Genomic DNA, 26742 nt, shown 5'->3' on the forward strand with positions numbered 1-26742 from the left:
ATCGAACACTGATGATGATTTTTTATAAAAATCGAAAACGTTTTGATGTGATGTAGCCCTTTTAAGGGATTTTTTAATAAAAAAATTTTATACCTTTTACAAAGGATTTCTTTCCAAGTTTGAAAAGGTGTTATGTTTCAATGAAAATGGCCAATTTCAACCAGGAATAACTCCAAGAGTATGGAGTTTTCGAAAAAAAAAATATAGAACAGTTTTTGCTTAGTATTAGGTTTTCTAGCAACTTCCGTAGTTATTTAAGCAAAAACTTGTCCACCCCCGAGAAGGGATGGGAACCACCCCCAAGACAAAAGCACACATCGGCATAGGGTAGATTTTCTTTCTTGGGCTATTCCCTACTTACTGTGAAAATATCACGTAAATCGATATAGTAGGATGGAATTCGGAGCCACATACCCTCATTGACTGCCCTATTAAGTTTCTCATTGGATAGTGTATCTAAGCAATATTTTGACTGAAGTATTGGATTTCATAAAACTGTGTTTACAATGGGGGCCGCATTCGATAACGGAACAAAAACGAATTCGAATGCGAATTTCTCAGCAAAATTGAGAGCGTTCTCGAAAGGATAAAGCAGATTTTGTGCATCGATTCATCACTAAGGATAATATTTGGGTCTATCACCGTAACACTGAATCAAAACAAGTGGCTAAAGAGTGGTGTGATCCTAGTTCTTCGGCTTCAAAACGAGTTCGTGTCCAGAAATCAGCCAACGAGGTAGTAACATCAGTCTTTTGAAATGCTAGAGCAATTTTTTTTGTAGATTACTTACAAACTGGCAAAAAAATAAATTCTGGATATTATCGTAACTGTTTAGATCAGCTGCAAGAAAAAATTCGTGAAAAAGACCCGGTTTGCAGAAGAGAAAAAATATTTTTCGTCGGGACAATGCACTGTGTTATATGAGCATTCTAACAATGGCTAGAACCAATGAATTAAAGTTCGACGCTTGTTGGAAGATCCACCGCATTCATCAGATTTATGCCCTAGCGACTTCCATCTGTTTTAATACCAAAAAAAATTCATGCGTGGAAAGGGTTATTTATCAAATGATGAGTAGGTACATAACAGATTCTCACTAGAGATGGAATTTATAATTGGAATCTCGTAGGAACAAGTGTATTGATGTGCAGGGAAATTATACTGAATAATAAAGGTTTTTGAAACCATAAAATTGTGGTTTTCTTATCGAACTGCAAAATTTATTGAGCAGCATGTTTATACATTATAATTATGTCAAACAAAATACTATTTACAGTACAACTAAATCTATTTTTAATATAATCCTGAGGGAAAATCTGTTAATTTTCCAGAACTCCTGCAATCGCTCCCTATAACCTCCCTACTTCGATTAAAATAGTGATGTGTCTCAAATGTTTGGCCAGAATACAGACCAGCGTTGCTAAATCCTCGATTCAGAAGAAAACTCGAAGAATTACTTGGTTTCCTTTCTTGGATTCGAGGAAAATAATACAACACTTCATTTTCTTCTGAGTATGACGGCAAAAACATTCTGTGCTTTTCTTCTGAATATGATCCCAACTTATACTTGATGTCTTTATCCTGGTTTATATATACATTTGTTATACTTTTGTTAGTAGTTGTGAGTATGTTTTCAGAATCACTTTTTGATCTTGAGGCAATGGTTTTTACTTTGTTTAAAACGACACCATTTGACACATCTATACTGTTGTCAACTCTATCTAAGCTCATGCACTTATTGGATAAGTTGTGTTTCTTGTTTTTCTGTAGATTTCTTTTGAATGTAGATACTTCAGGAGGAATGTTGAATTGATATCTTTCAGAATAAATATTTTGTTCAACGTTGGGTGTTGTCTTTGGTAGCTGTCTAAAAGATTCTGATCGCTTTACGGTCACCTGCAACAAAAATATTGTAATTTGAAATTATTATTATAACCTTCATTAAAATAACAATGGAGTGATTCCCACAGACTGGCTCAAGTCCATCTTTGTCCCAATACCTTAATTGCTCAGAATATCGATTAATTATCCTAATGAGCCACACTCTTATAATTTTCTTAAGAATACTTCAAAACAGAAATTCGTTGAAATTCGCAGAAAAATTTCGATTTTTGCGAATTTCAACGGCGAATAATACTTGCTTGGGCGGCATATGGTTCACTAAGAGACATCTTTAAGAGCAACATCCCAATAACCATGAAACGGAAGACATTTGACCAATGCGGTCTTCCTATTATGACATATGGAGCAGAAAACCTCACGCTCACAAAAACAACAGCACTAAAAATGCGAGTGGCGCAAAGGCGCATGGAAAAATCGATTCTCGGCGTGACAAAAAAATACAAAATAAGGAACCAAGACCTGAGGAAAAGAACAGGCGTCACTGATGTCGTCGAACGTATAGCCAAGCTGAAATGGAATTGGACAGGTCACATAGCGAGACTGAAAGACTCAAGATGGACCAGAAAACTAATTGGCTGGCGCCCAAGAGAAGACAAACGCAGCAGAGGATGACCACCAACACGCTGGATGGACGACATTAACCGAATGTCCAAGAAATGGCAACAAGACGCACAGAACCGTGGAGAGTGGCGAAAAATGGGAGAGACCTATGTCCAGCAGTGGACCGAAGAGGTTGCATGATGATGATGACTTCAGAACAGAATTACGCGCAAAACGATGATCTCGAAGGTACCCAATTTGATTTTAGAAATGCTGAAGGAACTAGGGAGATACTTTTTACCCTAAATATCCTATTACAAAAATACCAAAAAGAAAAGATGTATTTGCATGCTTCGTAAGCTTTGAAAAGGTATTTGATGAAGTACGGTATATAAAAGTATTGCAGATTCTAAAGAAATATAGAAATAGATGACAAAGGAATCAAAGTGCTGTCGTAACTACACCTACGAAATCTCCATATAACGAGGAGTCGGACAAGGTTGCATTTTGTCCCCAACAGTGTTCAAGGTTTACCCGGACCACTTATTTAAAAAAGCACTTATAGACAAGGAAGGATCTGTTTTTAGGTGGATGTGAGAGGTGACATTCGGATTTTTGCTGATAAAGTTAGGTGATAACTTCGTTAATAATAATTGATTTATGATTCTTTTCAAATATGCCCGGAACATTATTAAAAGAAGTAAAAAATAAAAATTTCAAAAAATTTCGTTTTTTTTCTACTTTCTTTGCTTATAACTTTAAAACGATTCATTTAGAACAAAGTCGTATAAGAATAAAACAAAGATAATTAAATTATCTATCAGCTACGATTGGTTAAAAATATCTTAATTTAACACCCTTGCTGCAAAATAGCAATAAATATAAAACAATGGGGCAAAATAGACTAGATTTTGCATAATAATTTTGCAATCTAAACATTTTTTAAAAATTTAAAAATTTTTAAAATCTTGCACAACAAAAACTAGAACATACAAAGATTTGTCAATTTTTTTACATATAAAGAAACACTCCGCCTATCTAATGCACTTTGCAGAATCGAAATCGGATTATTTAAGCAGCCTCAGTAATGTTTTAAAGTTATAAACAATTTTTTGCTTTATGAACAAATTAGTGCTGTGTCCAGGAGGGGTGCTACGGGCTCCTTTATTTAGATGGACTTACCCAAGTTTTTTTTATGTCTTTTGACCCGTAGAACGCGAATTTTTTGGGTAACAGTTGATCCGGATGTCGATAAGATTGTTATAAACAAATAACTTGAGAAATTACATAACATCTATTTTTCGCAAAATAAAACATTTTTTGTATTTCTTGAGTAATTCTAAGAAAAAAATGTTCTTACAAGTTTTTTCGTAGGATGCATAGTTTTCGAGATAAACACGGTGAAACTTTCAAAAAGTCGAAAAATTGCAATTTTTGAACGAGAATAAATTTTGATTAAAAAATAAAATAGCAATTCTTCTGACAGCATTTGAAATTTTAAGTCAAATTATACCGCTTTTAATTATTTGCATTGCTAAAAATTAATTTTTTTATTATTAAACAAAGCTATTTGTTTATAAGCCAAAAAATTGTTTATAATTTTAAAACATTGCTGAGGCCCCTTAAATAATCCGATTTTAATTCTGTAAAGTGTATTAGATAAGTAGAGCACCTCTTTATATTAAAAAAGTTAGCCAACTTCTAAATAGTCTACTTTTTGTTCAGAAAGATTTTAAAAAATTTGAACTTTTTTAAGAACATTTACATTGAAAATTTATTATGCAAAATCTATTAGGTCGATTTTAATGAAATTTGGTAGATCATTTAAGTAAGTTATAAGAATTTTCTAAGCTAATTACTAAGGTTCTAAGTACCACCAAAGTGGTTAAGAAACATTGAATAACAACAGGCGTATTTTGCTCCCTTATTTTGTATTTATTGCTATATTGCAGAAAACGTAATAAAAACCTTAAGACATTTTTGACCAGTCGTATATTATGTAATCATACAAAATTCAATTATCTTCATTTTATTTCTCTACGACTTTGTTCCAAAACGAAGCGTTTTAAAGTGATAAGCAAAGAAAGCAGAAAAAAATCGATGTTTTTCGAAATTTTTAAATATTTTAATTTTTTTATTAATGTTTCGGGCATATTTGAGAAGGAGCATAAGTAAATTATAATTATTGAAGTTGTCACCTAACTTTATCTGTAAAAATCCGAATGCCACCTCCCACATCCAAAAATACACGTTTTTTTACAGATTAGTCCTGGTCAATAATAAAGAATAAAACGCAACGGGGATCTACTTAATGTAACTAGATACGCGGATGATACAGTAATTCTGTCAGAAGATATTGAAGGACTCCAAATTCAAACATAAACAAATTTTTAGTGTTTAGTGCTTCAATTAAATAGAGTCCAGGTTGAAAAAGTTCACAAAATTATATATTTGGTAACTGTCACAAGGGACCAACTATATTCAAACATAAATAAAACACAGGATAGGAATACCTAAAGCTACTTAAGAGCATAAAGACTTAGATGGTTAGGGCATGTCCAAAGAAAGACCCAAGCTAGCATGCCAAATATCTTGTTAAGCGCTGCAATAGGTAGTAAAAAGAGAAAAGAAGACCTAGGATCAGAGGGAGTCACAAAATTAATGACGACCTGAAGGATATCAATCAAAGCAATTTTAAAGGAAAAGCTAAAAACAAACAGCAATGGAGGAAGATTGTAAACCAAGTCATGAACCTGCTTGGCTCGAAGTGAAAATATATTATTAATATTACTGTTACCTTAGAATTTTTGTTGTGCGATACATTCTTTATGGACGTTGGTTCTATGGGCTTGGATTCTGTCTTGTTCTCGAATAGAGGAGGACAATACTTAGACACATCTACCAAAGAGAACGAACTGTCTGTTGTTAGACTCTCTGTTTCAAAAAACAATTCCTTTGAATGATAATCATAGTCAGCAGTGGGCATGAATAGATGTATAAGACTCCTAGATTTCCTTGGAGGTTCAGGTTGTAGATTTGAAGGAATTATCTCATAATCACTCTGAAGTGCGTAATCGTCAATGTCCAAATGAATCTTAAATTTTCCCGCTATCTGAGATTCTTCTACTCGTCTTCTTTCGTTATTAAGTTTTAGGTTTTCCCTGTTGTAATCTTGAGTTTCTTCGTTGCTGATTATATCCTGAAGTTCTTGTATCACATCTTCTATTGTAGTTTCTTCTTCGGATTCGTTACCTAGCGGTTCTTCTGGAGCTGTATATATTTCGTATACTGTGGAAGTGGGTTGGATTTCTGCTTCTGGGCTGGGAGTTCTTTCAGAAGATGATATACCTTCATCTTCAGGTGTAGATTCTGCAAAATTAGTAGGTATCAATTTTTCGAAAATATATTATTGTTATAAAAACGAGACAACAAGGTATAGATTATGACATTGTTTTATGAATATACTGTTGGAGATACCTGGATTCTTTGATAACCTGGATGATGCATCTACGGATTGAGCGGATTTTAAAGATTGGACTTCTTCTCGGAGTTCACTACATTTGTCTCTTAAACATTGATCCATTGAAATTAAAATACCCTTTTCTTCTTGTAAAACCTTAAACATAAAACATTCTAATAATAGAATTTTTGCATTATGATTCATTACCATTTTTTTCATTTATATTATTATTACTTGATATTTGTCCTTTAATTTCCACCACCAGAAAGAAAAGCTGTGGAAATTAAAGGATAAATATATGGCAAAAGTTCTTAAGAATAGAATGCTAGAAAGAAGAGTTTGAGGAAAAATATACAATAAATGACGGGTAGGGAACCAACAGCAAAGTTGTCAAGACCAACCAGAGAAGAGACAGAGGATGCGGGATTCCACATAAGAATGTAATACTGGGGATGACTAGAACGAAGAACGGTAAGGCAGTAGGACTGACCTGTGGAGGTTGTGGAGGTTTGGAGGGCTGTAGGAGATAAAGGGGTTGACCTTTTGTAGCAAATGGTGAGTAGGATATATAAATAAGAAAGGATCTCCAATGGATGGAGAGATAGTGTGATGGTATCATTATATTAAGCTAAAGGGGTTATTCATGATTATAAGAACTATAGAGGTTAACATAAGGTTAATGTCTTATACAATGAAAATGTCGGATAAAACTATAGAGCGAAGGAACGAGACATCTATAAGTACTAAATATATAAACCTAAATACCTATACCTGAATTTTCTGTTCCAAATCGGCTAGCCTGTCGCGTAGATTATCATTTTCTTTTTCTGCACTTTCTGTTCGTATTGTAAGGTTTTCAATATCGACAAAGTGCTTCTCAAAGACATCCATTTCATCAAAAAGAGTCTCACATGCGTTGACATTCACGCCAATGTTCTGAAAATAAAAAGTTCCAATATTACAATCGACAGAGACAGCCGAAAATACCACTGAACCTCTAAAAGTCATACGAACTAGCTAAATGTTACCAATTTTAGGCCCTCAAAAACGTTGCAAAAAAGTTTACCACTTTTACTCCCGCTCCTCCCATAAAACTCCCTTATAATATAATAAGGGTGGATGGAGCCCTTGGAGAGGGGTAATTAGTTCAAGAACACACTATTTATTTGGTATTGGTATTAAGTATACTGGTTAGTACTTAGCTGAGAGAGTACCGTTTTATAATAATATCTTCAAGAGAGCTCATCGCTCAAATTTCGGGTATCAAATTCTAATTATTATTGGCAGACTATTCCGCGTGGATTTATTTATAACAAAAAATGATTATGACATACACACACACACTCACTGGATGAAGTTTAATTATACAGGGTGTCCCGAAAAGATTGGTCATAAATTATACCACAGATTATGCGGTCAAAAATAGATTGATTGAACCTCACTTACCTATGTACAATAGTGCACACAAAAAAGTTACAGCCCTTTGAAGTTACAAAATGAAAATCAATTTTTTTTCATATATCGAGAACTCATAGAGATTTTTCATTAAAAATGGACATGTGGCATTCTTATGGCAGCAGAATCTTAAATAAAAATTAAAGTGAAATTTGTGTACCCCATAAAAAATTTATGGGGGTTTTGTTCCCTTAAACCCCCCTAAACTTTTGTGTACGTTCCAATTTAATTATTAGTGTGGCACCATTAGTTAAACACACTGTTTTTAAAACATTTTTGCCTCTTAGGACTTTTTCGATAAGCCAGTGTTTATTGAGATATTTTGAATACTTATCGAATCCACCACATATTTGTATATGGTTAAGTACGATTATAGAGACCTGTTAGTAATCTAAAAATGTATTTATAATTTACATTTTTACGTATATTTTGAAAAAGAAGCCACATCTCGATAAAAGGTGACTTATCAAAAAAAAAGACTAAGAGGCAAAAAAGTTTTAAAAACACTGTGTTTAACTAATGGTAACACAATAATAGTTTAACGTACACAAACATTTGGGGGGTTTAAAGTAGGGATGGGAAAAGCCTACCGGTTTAAACCTAAAACCGGTTTTTTTACTTCGCAATAACCGGTTTTACCGGTTGTTTTTTTGTTCCGGTTATAACCGGTTTTTTCTTTTTAAAGTAAAAATCGGTTATTAGGTTTTATGGTGATTAGGATTAGGTAAGGTATTATTTTGGATCCCAATCATAATTATTATTTTCAAGTAATTATTCCAAACAAAACCATAATTCAAATTTTATTTTATTTTATAAAATACAGAAGCAAACTGAAAGTGCAATCTCACATCAGCCAGAAACAATTATTAAGTTTTATTATAATATTTAATTGAAAAGGTATTTGTAATCATAATATTTACATAAGAAGTGATCTGGTTGAATTAGACGCAAATATCATCTATTTTTTACACTTAACTCTTGACATTGAAAGTGGGTGAATGACTTTTTCTGATTACCAAAAATAACGCTCTGACTATGAATATCGAATTACTGATTACGAATACGATTCTCCAAGAATTTCGCTACGTTTTCAAAACGATACACTCATACAGGAAGTATTAAATAAGTTAAAATGTACCTATTCTACAAATATACAAACGTGTTAAAAGTAATACATATTCTTTCGATAGTACTAATTTTGATCATATTAATATCGAGTCGAATGGAGTATCGCAAACTAAAGTGTATTGTAAATGTAACTTGTTTACAACAAAACCGCCATCCCTAGTTTAAAGGAACAAAACTCCCATAAAATTTTTATGTAAATATATTAAAAAAGAAGCAGTATCTCGATAAAAACTCGCTTATCGAAAAAATACTAAGAGGCAAAAAAGTTTGAAAAACGTTGTGTTTAACTAATGGTACCACAATAATGAATTAATTGGAACGCACACAAAAGTTTGGGGGGTTTAAAGGATCAAACCCCCCATAAAATTATTATGGGGTGGACAAACCTCACTATAATTTTGTTTTAAGATCATCCTGCCATAAGAATGATGACATGTCCATTTTCAATTAAAAATATTTAATAGTTTTCGATAAATTGAAAAAAATCGATTTTCATTTTGTAACTTCAAAGCGCTGTAACTTTTTTTATGAGCACATTTGTGCTAAGGTAAGTTAGGTTCAATCGAACTATTTTTGACTCCAGAATATGTGGTATAATTTATGACCAATCTTTTCGGGACACCCTGTATAATAAGTGCATTATTGCTTAGGTAGCAGAAAACCACCATGTCATCAAGTGCCATAGTAATACCGTTCTGCTCTAATTCTAAAGTAGACAAATCCAACAAAATGTTTTATTTTTTTCTTTGTAATATCTATAAATCAAATATAGTACTCATTTATTTTGTTATTAATAATTTAAAGGATTCTAAGATTTTGTAACACTATTCTTTCGTGAGATACTTGATACTTATCTCACTACTTCCTCGTGGAGGGGGGGCATCAATTTGAAAACATCAATTTACCAGAATCAGTACGCCCTAAAAAATTTTTGCAAGCAAGGTAGGTAGCTGATATATTTTTGGACAACAATGGTTATTAGCACTTTTTTTGTAGAATGAATCGTTACTTCATAAACAACACTTGAAACGTTAGTGTTTTCGCCGCCCCCCCTTCCACTAGGCAGATTCTAGGGGGAAGCCCGATGGTAGAAGTTTCAAACTTTTTTATATCTTTTTTGGGGTTCCAAAATCGACATCCTAGCAACATTTAGCTTGTTCGAGGCGTATTTAGAGATTAAGTCTCTGACAGCCGGACTGCGAATGAAAACTAAACAAAAAATAGTATACAAACTCCAGATCAAGAAATGGACCAAAAAATAGTTATTATTTTACCTTCTTAATCATGGCCAAATCGAATCCAGCCTGCTCCAGTTCTGCTTGTAGATAAACTCTTTTCTGAACTGACTCAGCTGTGTTTAAAAACGAATTTATAAACTTCAGCCCTGATGTTAGCAGCTCTATGTGGCTTCCAGCTGAGCTCAACATCCCAACCAGAAATCTGAACCGGACAGGTTCACCAAATCTTAATCGAAGAGTTGACATGGCTTCAGATACAGCAGAATGACAACTTGATGGAGGTTCGCAAGCTTTACTGAGTAACTGAAAAATATCAAAATTATTAAAAAGTTAAGTTTGGATTATTAAAATTAATTTATATTTTACAGAAAATAAGCAAATATTTACAAATACAAAATAAGTAGGTATATAGAGACGGTTTCAGAGTCTACCTGTCTTCAGATAGACTTGTGAGAAGACTGAACTGAATCAAAGTGCATTGGCTAGTATGGCAATCATAGAGAAACAATATGCTAAAGAAGAAATTGTCTCCTTTTTTAGAAAATTATGGAAAAAAAGATTCTCAAATTATAGAAGCTATTGGAATTAGACAGCAACCATAAGGACCAATGATAACATGTCAAGACCAATTAAAATACAACGAGGTATCAGAAAGCGTTGTGTGCTATCACCGACACTGTTTAACGTCTGCTTGGAGGTAATATTTGCGAACGCTTTATCGAACTCTTCAGAAGGTATCAGGATAAACGGACATAGAGGAAATGGCATCCGCTATGCAGATGACACTGTTTTAATGACTCATTCTGACCATAGCCTTTAGATACTCTTAAGTAAAGTCGCTGAGAGTTTTAAAAAAATGGGGATGAAGATTCCCCTTTAAAATTTACCCCTTTCAATACATATAAACCACCAACAGTTTGAATACGTAAACCAATACAAATTTCTTAGCTGCTGGTTCAGCAATCAACTTGATTATAAACAAGAAGTAAGAGGGAGAATAGAGTTAGCCCGACAAGGTTTTATCAAACTGAAAATCTTATTGTGTAGCATAGTGTATGTCATAGTAGCATTAATATCAATCTTAGATATCGTTTTCTGCATTGCAATGTATGGTCAATACAGTATTGCATGGAACGGATGCTTAGACGCTCAACATAACGCTGATGAACATGTTAGAAGCATTTGAACTCTGGCTTTATAGAAGGATCTTGAAAATACCTTGGAAAACCCACACCACCAACGAAAATGTCCTGAGGAGAATAGGACCAGATAGGGAGGTGCTAAAAGTCATCAAAGATAGAAAAGTTAGAGAAGTTAGCTACCTGGAGCACATAATGAGAAACTAAAAATTCCGCCTTGCGCAATTGATCATCCAGGGAAAGATTAAAGGAAATCGGGGTCCCGGTAGGCGCCAGATTTCATTACTTAAAAGTATTAGAGACTGAACCTCAATTCAACATCCTTGTTTAGATCCGCATTGGACAAAGACATATTTGCCTGTGTAGTCGCTAACCTCCACTAAAGGTAACAGCACCACAAAAAGAATATGAAAAGCGCTGGAATCCATCAACTTAAATACAAATGTTCGCTTTTTAAGGCCATCGGTACATATAATTCGCCAATATTTTACGGCTATCGCTAATTTTTCTGTCTTTACACGGCAAATTACGTGTAGTAAAATTCTCACTGGTATGGATATGTAAAAATTACTAGAATGTCATTCTACTTCATTCTACTTGACAATGTCATGATTAACTTTAAAGAGATGGCTTTTGAATGTTCTTGGATAACTGTTATTTGTATAATTGCAAATTATTAATTCAGTTAATCAATGTGATAATTTTTTCACTAACTATGTATTCAGTGATTGTAATAATTTATTCAATAGAGAAAAGAGAAAAAATGTTTAAGTGATTTTTTTAATAATATATTGTTACTATGGAACGCTTACAATTTTGAACATCTTTAACAACAAAATACTGGATCACAGAATATATTATCCTGATGTATTCTCTGCTTGGATCTTCCACAAATAATACACAATAAATCACTTTTTATTAAGTTCACGTCTTAAATCAATTATTTATCAAATACACTATATATGAATATTATTTAATCAACAACTCAAAATATTCCCGATGTCATGTCAAATATTTAAAATTGTCACTGATTTTCACTGTCTGACTGACAATATGCGACAATATTCTAGAGGGCTTTTCATCGATTGTCATTTGTTTCGAGCTTCTGTCATGTGTCACATAATATTAATATATCTACGTCATACGTCTTTGGTTTGTGTCATTGGTATATGCCAATAACATATGACGTAGATATATGAATATTATGTGACACATGATAGAAGCTCGAAACAAATGACTGTGAATGAAAAGCCCTATTCGACTGAGTGCGTTGTAAGACAAAGATTGATTTGGAAAATATTACCACGGACATTGTGTTCATTTTTTTCGAATCCTGAAAAAACCAATAAATATTTTTGAAAAATTTAAACGCAGAATGAGAGATTAAATTAGTACCGAGGGTAGAAAGTCCCTTAGAATAAATAAAAAGTTTATTTTGAACGCGATATTTGAAATTAAAAATCACACTAAATTTTCTCTTAGTTTTTCACCCCTGTAACTTATTAAAATAAACATTATAGAAGTTCTCAGGGACTTTTGGCCCTCGCTAATAACGTAGTCTTTCATTCTGCGTTTAAATTTTTCAAAAATACTTATTAGTTTTCTCAGGATTCGAAAAAAATGAATCCCCATTCGAATAGCATTGCAGCCGAAAATACGTACCCATCCCCTTAAGAAAGAAAATGTATCGAAACATTTCTCATTATAGAATCAACAAGTTGCATAATGTAATAAAATGGTTAAAGAATTCATTGTATTTTTTAAAAGGCAGCCAGTTGAATCATCTGATAAAGAAAATCATTATAGGCGCACGCCAACTTGCACCAGTAAATAACAACTAATAAACTTGTTTCATGGCAATTTAAATAATTTATGTTTTTCTACTTTGTTAGTGCATTGCACTCTTGGTAATAAAATCTTGGTTTTTAATTGCAGTAAAAGTGAAAACACCACCTTAATTTAATTAACATATGAAAGAAATTATGAAGTTTAAAGCTAATACAGTTTTATTCTGATTTTTTATTATGTCATTGCCTTTATTGTAGTGCACATAGGTGTCTATCTTTGGGTACCAACTTATCAAGAATATACATATGGATATAAATATAGAATATGAATATATAGGTCTGGATCCCGCGTATGAAAAAAAAGTTTATTAATAGCAAGCTGAATATTTGTTAATAGCTTAAGGGTGTCTAGTCGGACAAACTTTGATGTATGGAAACACTGAAACAGGGGATGTTTTAATTGTGGAACAGGTTAAAAATTTGGAACGGTCAGGCCACGAAAACGTCACATGTATTTTGTCCGACAGAACTTCCAACTGATTTGTTACCCTTTCATTAAACTCTCATGCAAAAATCTATTTATTACTGACTGCTATTTATCACCTGTCATAATTCCTGTCATTTGACCTGTTCTACGTGTTCCACTCATTAAAATGCCAATTTGGTGATAAATAGGAGTGTGATTATTGCATTAGAGTTTTATGAAAGGGTAACAAATCAATTGGAAGTTCTGTCGGACAAAATACATGTGACGTTTTCATAGTATGACCGTCCAAATTTTTAACCTGTTCCACAATTAAAACTTCCCCTGTTCCAGTGTTTCCATATATCAAAGTTTGTCCGACTAGACACCCTTAAGCTATTAACAAATTTTCAGCTTGCTATTAATCAACTTTTTTTTATACGCGGGATCCAGACCTAATATCAAAAATCTACCATTAGCAAGATTAGGAAGGGCAAGAAATGCATCAATATCTATGTTTGGACCTCGGTGGCTTCTGATGTACATGATTTCGGAAGAATGTCTTGCACCTATCAGAATGTGATCTATCTGGTTAACGGTTTCGTTATCAGGGAATTTCCATGTCTCTTTGTGTATGGGGAAATCTTTATTCTCGGTACTTTCTGTTTTTGGTGTATGCAAAGTTTATTACAAAGTCTCAGCCCGTTATCGTTTTATTCTTCCTGTAAGTTCTCACATCATATAGTTGGTAGGCGCTCTTTCAAACGTCATGACGTGGACGTCGATGATATCCTTCCTTTTCTTTCTAGTCTTCCTTTTCTTCCTTAGATGCATGCTTTTTTTTCTTGATGTATGTTCAGAATGTTGGTTAACATCATAGCTATCTTAATTTTATTCACTGCCACCCTAACTAACATGCTTGTATCAACACAATACCAATCTCACAAGTTCTTCAACCATGAGGTGCTTCTTCGTCTTGGACTGCGTTTGTCTGCTATTTTTCCTTGCATGTTATTTTGTAGCAACCTATATTTCGGACCTCTCATTACATGTCCAAAATACTCTAACTTTGTCTGCTTGATGCTTTTTATAACCTCAGTAGTCTTGCTGAGACGTTCTAGTATTGTGGGGTTTCGAATCTTCTTCGCCCAAGAAGATTTTAAAATTCTTCTATAGCACCACATTTCGAAAGCCTCAAGGCGATTTAGATCGATTTTATTCACAGTTCAGGACTCGACAACATAAAATAAGACCGAGAACACGTAGCAGCGAAGTAGGTGGATCCTCAATGCCAATTTTATGTCTCTGTTACATAACACCTTGGACATCTTTCTAAAAGCGGATCTGACCAGCTCTATCCTAGATCTAATTTCGCCGTGACTTTCTGCGTTATAATTTAATTGCTGTCCAAGGTAAACGATTTTATCAACTTGCTCAAGTTTGGTATTATTTACATATTATTATATAGACGGTTTTATATTCTGTTGATTACTTATTAAGAGTATTTTGGTTTTCCGTATGTTGAGGTGCAGACCTGCCTCCCTACAACTCTCAACGACCGACGCTATGAAGTAGTGTTTGCAGATCTTCTGGACTAGAAGCTAGAAGTACTAGTATCGTCTGCATATCGCAAATTATTGATGACTTCACCGTTCACAATAATTATTCCTTCTTGTTTTTCAGAAAGAGCTTTTCTGAAAATTCTTTCGGGGTAAGCGTTGAAAAGTAGGAGCGACCAGAGGTATCCCTGTCGTATATCTCTTTTAATATTAAAAGCCTGTGATTCCACACCGTCTACTAAAACTAATGTTGTTTGATTCCAATATTTTGTAATTATTCGAACATCTCTGCCGTCCAAGACAATGTCTTGAACTTCGATCAATATAGAGTGCTTAACACGTTCAAATGTCTTTTGGAAGTCAATAAAACAACAGTATATGTCTACAGATATATCACGACATCTTTGAGCAAGTACGTTTATCCCAAACAATGCCTCTCTCGTTCCAAACCCGCTACGGAAACCAAACTGTGTGTCACTTAGGTATTCCTCGCATTTATTGTAGATATTACCATGTATTACCTCCAGAAAAATTTTCAATAAATGGTTTAACAAACTGATGTTTCTATATTATGAGATTAATTAACTGAGATATTACATCTTATACTATTTAAATTTTTAATATTACTTAAGTGTTATTTCTTCTTAGCTCACTTTCCATTTTCATTTACCGTTACTAATTAGCATCCCTGCGACTGCGACCGAAGCAAATGGCTCTTCACCAATGCTATGAAGTCACTAAGCGCGACTTGTTAACGCCGACCACAGTATCAATTGTTTAGAAACCCACTCATCAACCTCATCAACCACTTCACGCTCACCGAGTATACCACGTGTATTATCGGTACTTAATTATTTGATGGAACATCGTATATCGTATAAAACCACCAATTATTACTTTCGTCTGGATATTTATTACATTCATGAATATCTATTACATCCATATTAGCATAAGGTTTCATTCTTCATTTGTATGCCTGTACCTACATATTAATCAATTCCATACTTTACATTTACTCGATGAGTGTCTTGTAAAATATTCAAGGAAAATTTTGGAAAATTTAATTGTCAATATTTTAACAATAAAAAGTTTTTATCGAGATGTGGCTTCTTTTTTAATATATTTACATAAAAATTGTATGGGGGTTTTGTTCCTTTAAACCCCCCAAATGTTTGTGTACGTTCCAATTAAACTATTATTGTGGTACCATTAGTTGTTGTTGTTGTTTGTTTGGGTTTATATGACTGCGGACACTAAATCCATTCGCCAATTTTACTATTTTTTATTTTATTAGTCATTTTTTCGTATCTTATCCTAAAACTAATACTAATATAACAAACAATTCTACTAATAAATAATTATTTTTGTATTTTTTTTTAATAATTTTTTATATATATATATATTTTTATTAATTTTTTTCCAAATGATGTTCTCAGAGTTCCACAGCAAAAACTGCAACATTCTTCTTTAGCCCTCTACTTCATTCGAAAGCTATTTTACTATGGACTGTCCAAGTTCGTCATTCATTTTTATCTACATATTTTTTTTTTATATTTTTTTTAATTATTATATTTTTTTTTTCTATTTTTTTTTATATATCTTTTTTATATTTTTTCTTTCTTTTTTTTTTATTATTTTTTTTTATTTTTTTTTATTTTTTTTTTTTATTTTTTTTTATTTTTTTTTTATTTTTATTTTATTATTTTTTTTATATTTCTTTTCTTTTTTTTTTTTTTCTTTTCTTTTCTTTTCTTTTTCTTTTAACATATAACAATTTACAAGAAATACTTACTCTATATTTTACAATTACAATTTAAGCTTAATATCTAAAATATGTTTATACAATAGTCGGTATACCAACTCATTATTTTCTAATGTTAATAAATAATTTAAATTAATGGGATGGTGGACATCAGTCAAAGAATACAGTGAATTTAAAAACATATTAACTTTATTAGAGATAAGAGAACAGGTCAAAATTTTGTGTTGTAGATTGCCCAACTGTCCACAAATACATTGTGGACTATCAGCTATATTAATTTTAAATAAATATGATGGAGTAAGACAGTGGTCAAATCTCATTCTGCATATGGTTCTTATCATATCTTTTGTCGACTCCATTTTAGAAAACCAAGGTTTATCCGTTATATAGTTTCTGATTGATCTGTAGTGGTTTCCTGTATTTACGTTTTCATCAATATACCTTTCTTTCCATTCTTTCTTAATCTCTTTGAATAAATTTGATTCAATATCTTTTGGCGTACAAAGATAATGGGTTAATACTCCTTGTGTCACCGCGTTTTTAGCCAATTCATCTACCATTTCATTTCCAGTTATTCCACAGTGGCTTTTAACCCATGCCAACTTAACAGACTTTCCTTGTTGCTGAAGTTCTTTAATTTTATTTATGATATATAATTCAATGTAGTTCACTTTTGATTTAGGATTTATAGCACTAATTTTACTAAGAGAACTTTTACTGTCACTAAAAATTATAAACTTTGAATGATTTATATTAGATAAATATTTTAGTGCTTCCATTATCGCTATTAATTCAGCTGTGTATATACTCATAATAGAATTTAGTTTAAACATTTTACTAATTTTATTACTGCTATCCCAATAGGCACATCCCACACCTTCAATATTTTTTGATGCATCTGTATATAACATACAATAATCTTTGAACATTTGTGAACTGTCGGAGATAAACACTAATTTTCTTAAAGATATAGGCAACTTGCTATAGTCCCTTAAAAAGTATACCTGAACTTGTTCCATACTATTAAAGTCAATATTATAATTTGGGTTTATGTCATATTTATAAAGTTGTTTATCATATATTGTCATTTTTGAATATAAATCTACCATATTTAGAGTTTTCTTTTTTATCCAATATTTTTCTGTCAAGTCTGCTAAAAACAGTTGATGTATTTTGGAAATTAAACTTGCCTTTTTTTCATACAATCTAACTAAAAGGTTGATGCCAAGTTTTTTTCGTCTTATATCCATCGGCATTTCACAGCATTCAACTTGTAGATTATTTATCGGTGTACTTCTTAGGGCTCCTATACACAATCTAAGGGATTTATTAATGATTTTGTCTATTTTATTTAAATGACACTGTGATGCGTCACTGTATAATATTGATCCGTAGTCGAATATAGCTCTTATATTATTTTTAAATAACAACAAAGAAATATTTGGATCTGCTCCCCAACGTAAGTGTGATACGAATCGAAGAAGGTTTATTCCTTTTTCTGTTTTTTTAACTATATTGTCTATATGTTCTTTCCAGAGAAGCTGTCTATCCAGAGTAATACCCAAATATTTAACATAACTTTGTACAGGATAGGATATATTGTTTATTAAGATGTGATTGGTTATTTCTTTTCGTTTTCTTGTAAAAATACATAATTTGGTTTTGGAATCAGATATATTTAGTCCATGTAATTCACTCCATATTTTAATATGTTTGTCTCCTTCTTCAATGGATTTGACTGCATTTTCTATTTTAATGTTTTCTTGATAAATAACTATATCATCTGCAAATTGTAAAATTTTTGTTGAGTTTAAATTTTTTTCTATATCAGAAGTGTAAATTAAATATAACAAAGGGCTTAATATTCCTCCTTGAGGTAAACCACCCATCGCTACTCTTGGACCAAATGTGTTATTATTTACCGATATATAAATTTTTCTACAGTCAGGTGTCTTTATCGAACTTAACCATATACACATATGTGGTGGATTCGACAAATATTCAAAATATCTTGATAAACACTGTCTTATGGAAAAAGTACTAAGAAGCAAAAAAGTTTTAAAAACAGTGTGTTTAACTAATTGTGCCACAATAATAGTTTAATTGGAACGTACACAAAAGTTTGTGGGGGGGGGTTTAAGGGAACAAAAACCCTATAAAATTTTTATGGGGTGCACAAATTTCACTTTAATTTTTTTAAAAGATGTTACTGCCATAAAAATGCCACATGTCCATTTTCAATAAAAAATCTCTAAAGCGCGTATACACACGCAATCTTTAAGTACGCGGGTTTAAAGATCGCGGACTTACTCGGCTCGCCGTCGGTGATACACGGCAGACTTAAAGTACGCGATTTTAAAGATCGCGGTCGCCGTCGGTAGCAAAAAATTTAGAAACTGTCCTCGTGGTTAAATTTTTTATTCTCTGTGTACCTAATTTTGCTGAAATCTTATGTTTTTTAGTAGAGTTTGATTATTTTTTTGATCAGGTTTTGTTAAATAGAAGAATAATTTTATTTTTTTGTAAAAGTGGTAAGCTGTCAAAATCATGATGTGAAGTATAGCACTTGTTTTTGATCTATTTTAATTTAATACAAGGTAGGCATAAACAAACAAAATATCATAGATAAGTTGGTAATACCTTCCTCAGGAGGATAAAACAGCCTATAAATAATTAGGTTTACTCAAAAACAAATAATCAAAATAATTTAGTATAGCTTAAAATAGTGTTTTACGGTTTTCTCAAAACTTATAAAATGTAACTTGTCTCCTTTCAACAATAAACGATTGAATTATTTCTAGGCAATTTGCTTAATTAGTGAAAATATAAGTGTAACTTTAAACGCAATAACATGATGGCTCGAGGCTCGTGGCTCGTGGCAGTGATACACGTACGGGTTACGAGTAAGATTTCAAACTTGTTGGATCGACGGCGTACTTACTCGGCGGACTTAAAGTACGCGTACTTACGGTGATACACGCGCGAAAAAGGTCGCGAGCCATAAGTTCGCGTACTTACTCGCGTGTGTATCACCCCTTTAAGAGTTTTCGATATATGAAAAAAAATCGATTTTCATTTTTTAACTTCAAAGAACTATAACTTTTTTTGTGTGCACTATTGTATATAGGTAAGTGAGGTTCAATCAACCTATTTTTGACCCCAGAATCTGTGGTATAATTCATGACCAATATTTTCGGGACACCCTGTATATTAACTTATATTTGTACTCTTGTAGGTTCCTCAATGTCACCTATCCTTGAGAATTTTGTGTTATATGAATTAATTACTGACTGTTTAGGGTTGTTTGATTTTCAAATCCCTTCTATTAAGCGCTGTGTGGATGACCCACTTCTAGCTTTACCACTGGACACGACCTCGGGCATCATGTCAGTCTTCAACAGTTTTAATCATCACTTATAATTCACTTGTGACTTAGAGATCCAATCACTGATAGCATTCCCTTTTTGGTTATGCGTATTCTTAGGAGGGTTGATAACACCTTAGTCCTTGGTACCCTTATTTAGCACCCTTAGTTATTTGGTACCTTTAACCAATGGCTTTCAAAAGGTTTCTCAACTACCATTCTTTTCATTCATTTAAATATAAAATTAACCTCATTCAAGCCCTTAGCTTTAGCTTACACAAATGTGAAGGGAATCCCGTTTTTTATTGAGAAGTATTCTTGTTGAAAACTGCTATCCACCTTCCTTAATTAACAAAAAATGTACTTTTTATGAGTTACGGTTCTTTAGTGAATTATTTACCAATAACAACTGTGACTAATTAACGTCAATTTTAAGTCGTACAGTGGATATTACTGTTGATAATACAGTTCTGCAACACACTGGACTCCGTTGACTTCGTCAATATCTTATTTTTCATCCTTACCTTACTTTCCTCAAGTTACAGAAAATCGTATTAAATTATTTCAAAATATACCAGTCAAAGCAATAAAAAATACTAAGACTGTCAGGAACCTCTTTCCAAAACCCAGAATCCCTTGTCCTCTCTTGAACATATTAATGTTATTTACGACATTCCGTGTACAGAATGTAACATTTGTTACATCGGGAAGACCGGCCGTTCACTTAAGGGTAGATTAACGTCTCACCGCAGTAATATTACCTTATCCAAACACTCTTGAACTTTAGCACAAGTTATTTCATAGTCAACTTTAAGAAGGTTAAAATTCTTTGCAATGAAAAGAATTACACTAAAAGACAGTTTTTGGAAATGTGTTATATACTTAAGCATCCCACTCAATTTGACTGATTCGAAACTTGAGTAAAATATATCACTCTTTAATTTTACATAATTGAACAGAATATTGATTCAAATTACAGATTTCTGACAATTGCTTATTAATTTTTGAAATTGTATGTAACATAATTAAGCAATAACAAATAACATAGTTTGCATTTGTAAAAATTTCTTCATCATTCCGTGTTCTTATTATTCCCTATCATTTGGATTTCACTTACCTGTAAAGCTAAAATCCGAGATTTATTAACATTGCTCATGATACATATTGCCAGTGTAAATAATCCAGCAGAGGATGCTGTTAACTTTCTGACGGATTCGGAATATCGGACGCAGCAATTATACAAACATTGTAGGCAGGCCAATTCATCTAATAAGGTTCGTCTTTGAAGGGCAGGTGATAGTTTTGGTGTAGTTCCTCCAGGGGAGCAATTTTGTACTTGTCCCGCATTGGACTGACTTAGTTGTATAGCCCGAAGTAGATCTAGTAGGACTGTCACACCATCAAGAGGATCTGCGACGAATTCTTGGACGAAACTGGAATTATTATAAAAGTTACATTAATGTAGTCAAACATTTAATTCAATTGATAATAACATGAGGAACAGTTGGTCAAACATTTGACTCAATTGATAATACATTGAAGACAATCATCATTATATAAATTCATTTTTTCTACGACCGTTTAATAACATGCTTATTATTCGCAATTTTTTCATAGATAATAGCATTGATTACTGTACCCGTGAGTAATAATTCATTACTCACGGGCTGAAGTTACTCACGGGTCATTACTCACGGGCTGAATTTAGATTCAAGTGACGCATGCCACTTTTAATATTAATCGTGTATAAACTGCAAATAAAATTACTTAAAGTTGTTTATTTGATACAATAATTATTGTAATTTATATCAATAATTAACTTCGAACAATTTTTAAAGGAATTTTAACTGTAACAATGTCAGTATATTTCTTACATTTATATCTTGTTTACTAAAAATTTTGACGTTTATCATTTATTTTAGTGACAGTGACATTAGCTCATTTTGTTTATATTAATTGGAATTTATAACTAATATTGTGTTTATTTTTCAAGTTATATTTGTAATAAATATATTATAACATATTATGTATAATTATATTATTATATTATATATGGTTAAATGTAAATATACATTATAACTATTGAAATACGTCCACCGAAAACAGTCATTTCCTATTTATTAGATTAATTGACAGTAGGTACAAAGTTAAGCTTATAATTTTTCGGAAACGAATAAAACTGATATTAACTATTTCTAGTTGTATTTTTACAATAAATAATTATTTGGTAATAGTAGGCAACCAATTATTCAGCCACGTACTAGGAATAAATAGCATTTAGGTAATCTTGTAAATTATTATAATTTAAATCTCGAGTAGTTGATAATTAAGTTTTTTACTAATTAAAATAAAAAAGGTCGTAGAAAAAGTATAGTCTTCTACTCGCATGTAATGGCTATTACTCACTCTGATGAATTACGACACTCGCCTACGGTTCGTGTCGCAAACTTCATCATCGTGAGTAATAGCCATCATTACATGCTCGTTGAATAATATACTAATTTATTCAATCAAAATGTCATTGTCTTAAAGTATGTCTCCACACCAAATTTCTTGTCCATTGCTTGTATCTTCCAATTTGTGGCATTATGTCTTTTTAAATCATCTACACCCATTTTCCACCTTGTTCGGATCGACCTCTTTTCTGACATCCTCCTGTTGTACTTGATAGTAGCATTTTCCGTGGTATATCTTCTGCCATCCTCTGTATGTATCCTAACCATCTTAATCGTCTTACAACTCTCTCTGATCTTCATTCTGCACAATTATTGTTTGTGTTTTTTATTTAATGTTCATATCTCTGATGCAGATAAGTTGCTATAGGCTTAAGAAGCGTTCTATTTGGCACCTCTTAATATGCAGTTATTTCTTAGCAACCTATTTAATTGTTTAACACACTTGTTCGCATTTGTCTATTTTGGATTTCTTCTTCTATGTTTGTTTTTCGTGTTACAATCTTTCCTAGATATTTGAACCTCTTAACTCTCTCAACTCTATAGGTATGCATTATTATTTTATCCTTAAATACATTCCTTTTATTATTCTTGGTGTGTATATTCCATGTATTTTGTTTCTATGTCATTCATATATTTAATCGTTTTTTGTTGCTTTTTCTTCTAATACTTTAGTTATCCGTATCACTTTTGGTTTGCTTCTCGCTACTATTGCTATGTCAAAAGCGAACGCAAGGCATTGATGCTTTTTATGAAATTATGTCTTTTGCTATTTATATTGGTTTCTGGAAACACGTTTTCCAGGAAAAGACTAAAGAGATTAGATGAAAGGGACCGGCGGGTGTAATTTCCTCACCAAAATAATCTTTTACCTGCGTTTATAAGGGTATGTCATAATCCCACAGGTATTTTCCTCACCAAAACCAAAATGGTTATTTCAGGTAGATTTTACTAAAAGGCATTCAATTGCATTATTTATCTACTATTAAATTACAGTAGGTACCTATAATTATAATAATTGATTAATTAATTATAGTATTTTATTTTTAGTCACAATTGGAATTTTGACAAAAATGGAATGTTTAATAGAAAGTGAAAGCGGTAAACCTTACGCGGTATTGGTATTTGAAAATTTTATTTTTTATAAAGTGAAAGTTTTAAAAAGTAAAGAAGTATTCTGGAGGATAAAACAACTTGTAGTGCGAAATTTTTTCCTATTGGTGCAACTTTTACAATATCTAGAAGTAGCCGACAACATAATCATGAACCAGATTGTCAGAAGTTAGATCGAAAAATTGTTTATAACTATTGTAAACGTTAAGCCCAAGAGAATTGAAAAACCAGCAAAAATTATACGCCAAGCACTTGCAGCTAATTTGTCTGAAACAATTACTACGATTGTTGTCAATTACATAAGAAAAAATATATAATTATCGACGAAAAATGATGCCTGGTCGACTTCCTTCCAATATTGATGACGGGGTGTGCTCAAAAAACAACCAAGAGGGAAGATTTTCTCTGTATAAACTGTGTCAAAAGTGGGATAATTGTATTTAGTTGTGAAACAAATATAAGACTTTTAGCCACATTGAATTTTATTATATGGATGGCGATGGCACATTGCAATTATTCATTATTCATGGGCTAATTAATGGGCATTATATTTCTTTATTATACTGTTTACTGCCAAACAAAAAACAGAAATTTACAACAATATTTTTTATTTGTTAAAATCAGAAATTTTTAAAGCCTCTAAATTGAGTTTAATGCTAGTAAATTTTTGAAGATTTAAAAAAGGAATGCAATTATTGAAATTTGTCCGAACACTGAAATACATGGTTGTAAATTTCACCTACACTAAGCTTGGTATAGAAATGTCTTGGTCTCTTAATTTGATATCAGAATATAAAAATGATTCTGAAAGAGGCAAGTGGCTCAAACATACTTTTGGCCTTACATATAAAACCAGAAGACGTATCAGATTGTTTTGTGTTTGATTAATGTCATGCAAACCAGGAAAGGGAGCGTTCAAGTATTACGTAACGCACCTTGGGGGAGGGGGGTCTTGCATAACGTTACGGCGCGTTACATAGGGGAGGGGGGTCAAAAATCTTCAAAAACTTACGTAATACTTGAACGCCCCCAAATGAAATTTAAGATAGATATGTTGATTATTTAGTTTAAACTTATATAGACGAAAATGCCATATTCTCCCCATATTTGTGGACAGAGGCAAATTCTTTTGTTATTCGTATTACGAATGCTTGCGAATCTTTTCATTCGCATTTTAATTTATCGTTTTGTAATACGCATCCATCCATATATATTTTCTTTGAAAAAATTAAACAATTTCAGGTAGACACGTATGTTAAAATTTAAAGTTTGCATATTGCAAAACCTATCAAATATAAACAAGTTAAACTGAAATTGAAAAATATAGTAAATTTATTAATAAGATATCAGTCTAAACAAATGACTAGAATGGATTTTGTAAAGTGTCTGTCTTATTATAGTAAATATTAAATAATAATTTATACGTCTTGCATATTATCTATATTATAAACTATTATTTTAATGTAAGGAAATTAATGTCTTGTATTCGGATTTCGCATGCTTTCATAATAGACATTCTTAAATTAAACCTATATTTTTATTTTATTACCTGAGTGAGTTGGTGAGGAAAATACCTACCGGATTAATAGGAACCTTTAAATTTGGTGAGGAAAATACCTGTCGGATTATATGTTTTTACTGGTTGGTGAGGAATTTACCTCCGCCCAAAGGGACTTGCCTTACTTTACTTCTTTATTTTCTAGGAAATTTTCTGATATTTTATTATTTACGTTTATTTGATATTCTTTCCTTAGTGTTAGTTGTATCATTTTACTATTTTTTCTGCATATTTCTAGTTCTTCAAGTGTTTTATAGAGTTACTTTCCCTTTACTGTATCAAAGGCTTGTTTATAGTCTATAAATATTATCATGGTCGGTCTTTGATATTGATAGCTTCCCCTCGTATGAATAAAGTAGACAGTTGACAGAACCGTCATATAAGATCATTTTTGTAAAATCTAACTAATAAATAAATAATAAAATTCCTTTATTCAATTTTAAAAACATTGTTTTAATATAATGTACACATAATGAAATTTGTTTAAAATATAAATGATAAAATAATTATTAATACCTATATTATTATCGTTCCCATACCACCAAATTGACAACAGGTGAAATACTTTCTTTGGTTACAACCTACCGTGATTTTCAAAAATTATAAATCATACAGGGTGCCGAGAAGATTAAGATGAGGGAATTTTAAATAATTCACGTCCCATCTGCTCAGCGTGGTAAAAGTTCCAACAAGAAAGAGGTTGTAATCAAAGAAAGTATTCCACCTGTTGTCAATCTGGTGGTATGGGAACGATATTATTGTCGTTCTCTGTGTTACTTAGATTGATAACTTAGTTTGTTTTTCGGTAGATGTCTCTAGTACATCCGCGGCATTTCGTTCTTTGCAATTCGGAAAGGCGCAAAGCAGGGTAAAAAATGATGAGGATAAAAAAAATACCCGAAACCGGTATAGTGTATAAACTCTTTCTGCACTCTCCGATTTAACTAGTGTGTAATGCTGCTGCATTTTAGGATTGCAAAGAAACTGAAACTGTTTATACATTAATAAAATAATTATCCGAGATATAAAAAAATAAAATGACATTTTTCAAACGTCATTCAATGTTTACATATCAAAACAGAACCGGACATACTGCGTGACTTGTCGCATTAGGCTTTTATAAGTTTAGATTCTCTATAGGTATTGACAATATTTTGTATGCGACGTTTAGCAATGCTATGCTCCTGTTATTTTTTGCATTTGCTTTTATCTTCTTTTTAGGCTATTGATTATGTACTATAGAAAGGAACTACAACGTTAACGGGATTTTATTATTTCGTATGGTCAATGAATCTCTACATATGAAAAAACCGCGGAGTGCTACCATTTAAAGGGGTGCGTTTTTGAGAAATGGGTGAATTAGTCCCTGGGCACAGGTTACATTAGGGTGAGTTCTATGTACTTTTGGTACAAACACGTCTACATAAAAATGGTTCCTGGTTAAATTTCCTATCTAAACATAACTTTTTAAAGTCAAAGATACTTTTTTTTACAAAAATATGTTCAAAAGAAAAAGCACAAAGAAACCCAAAAGAAAGAAATTTTGTTTTTTGTCTCATAACTTTTGTCCACAGGGATATAGGTATAGACATTGCTTCACAGAAAAAAAAAACTTACATATCTTCTCTTTAAAATGATGTTTGGCAGAGGACAGTAGGATTTACAATTTTCGAAATATGATTTTTCAAAGTTCGCCACTCACAACAATTTTGGGCAATTTTCCTTGCTATTTCGCAAATATTGTTCTGTAACTTTTTTCTACGTAACTTTAGGCATATTCAATGGTACATGTAAGAGGAATAGACATCAATTACCTTTAAA

General features: G+C 32.1%; 1 protein-coding gene across 1 annotated transcript in view; it reads right to left on the minus strand.

Moving 5' to 3' along the window:
- Positions 1-232: 232 nt before the first annotated feature.
- Positions 233-26742, minus strand: part of LOC126888883 (uncharacterized) — a 173871-nt gene continuing 147361 nt past the window's right edge. The window contains exons 4-9 of the mRNA XM_050657316.1: positions 20915-21230; positions 9760-10026; positions 6674-6838; positions 5920-6058; positions 5240-5811; positions 233-1896 (exon numbers count right to left, since the gene is read on the minus strand). Coding sequence (XP_050513273.1) covers positions 1294-1896; positions 5240-5811; positions 5920-6058; positions 6674-6838; positions 9760-10026; positions 20915-21230 — 2062 coding nt within the window. The 3' untranslated portion in view covers positions 233-1293. The remainder of the gene's footprint in view (positions 1897-5239; positions 5812-5919; positions 6059-6673; positions 6839-9759; positions 10027-20914; positions 21231-26742) is intronic.

This window comes from Diabrotica virgifera, chromosome 7 (genome assembly GCF_917563875.1).
Source record: "Diabrotica virgifera virgifera chromosome 7, PGI_DIABVI_V3a".
Taxonomy (NCBI): domain Eukaryota; kingdom Metazoa; phylum Arthropoda; class Insecta; order Coleoptera; family Chrysomelidae; genus Diabrotica; species Diabrotica virgifera.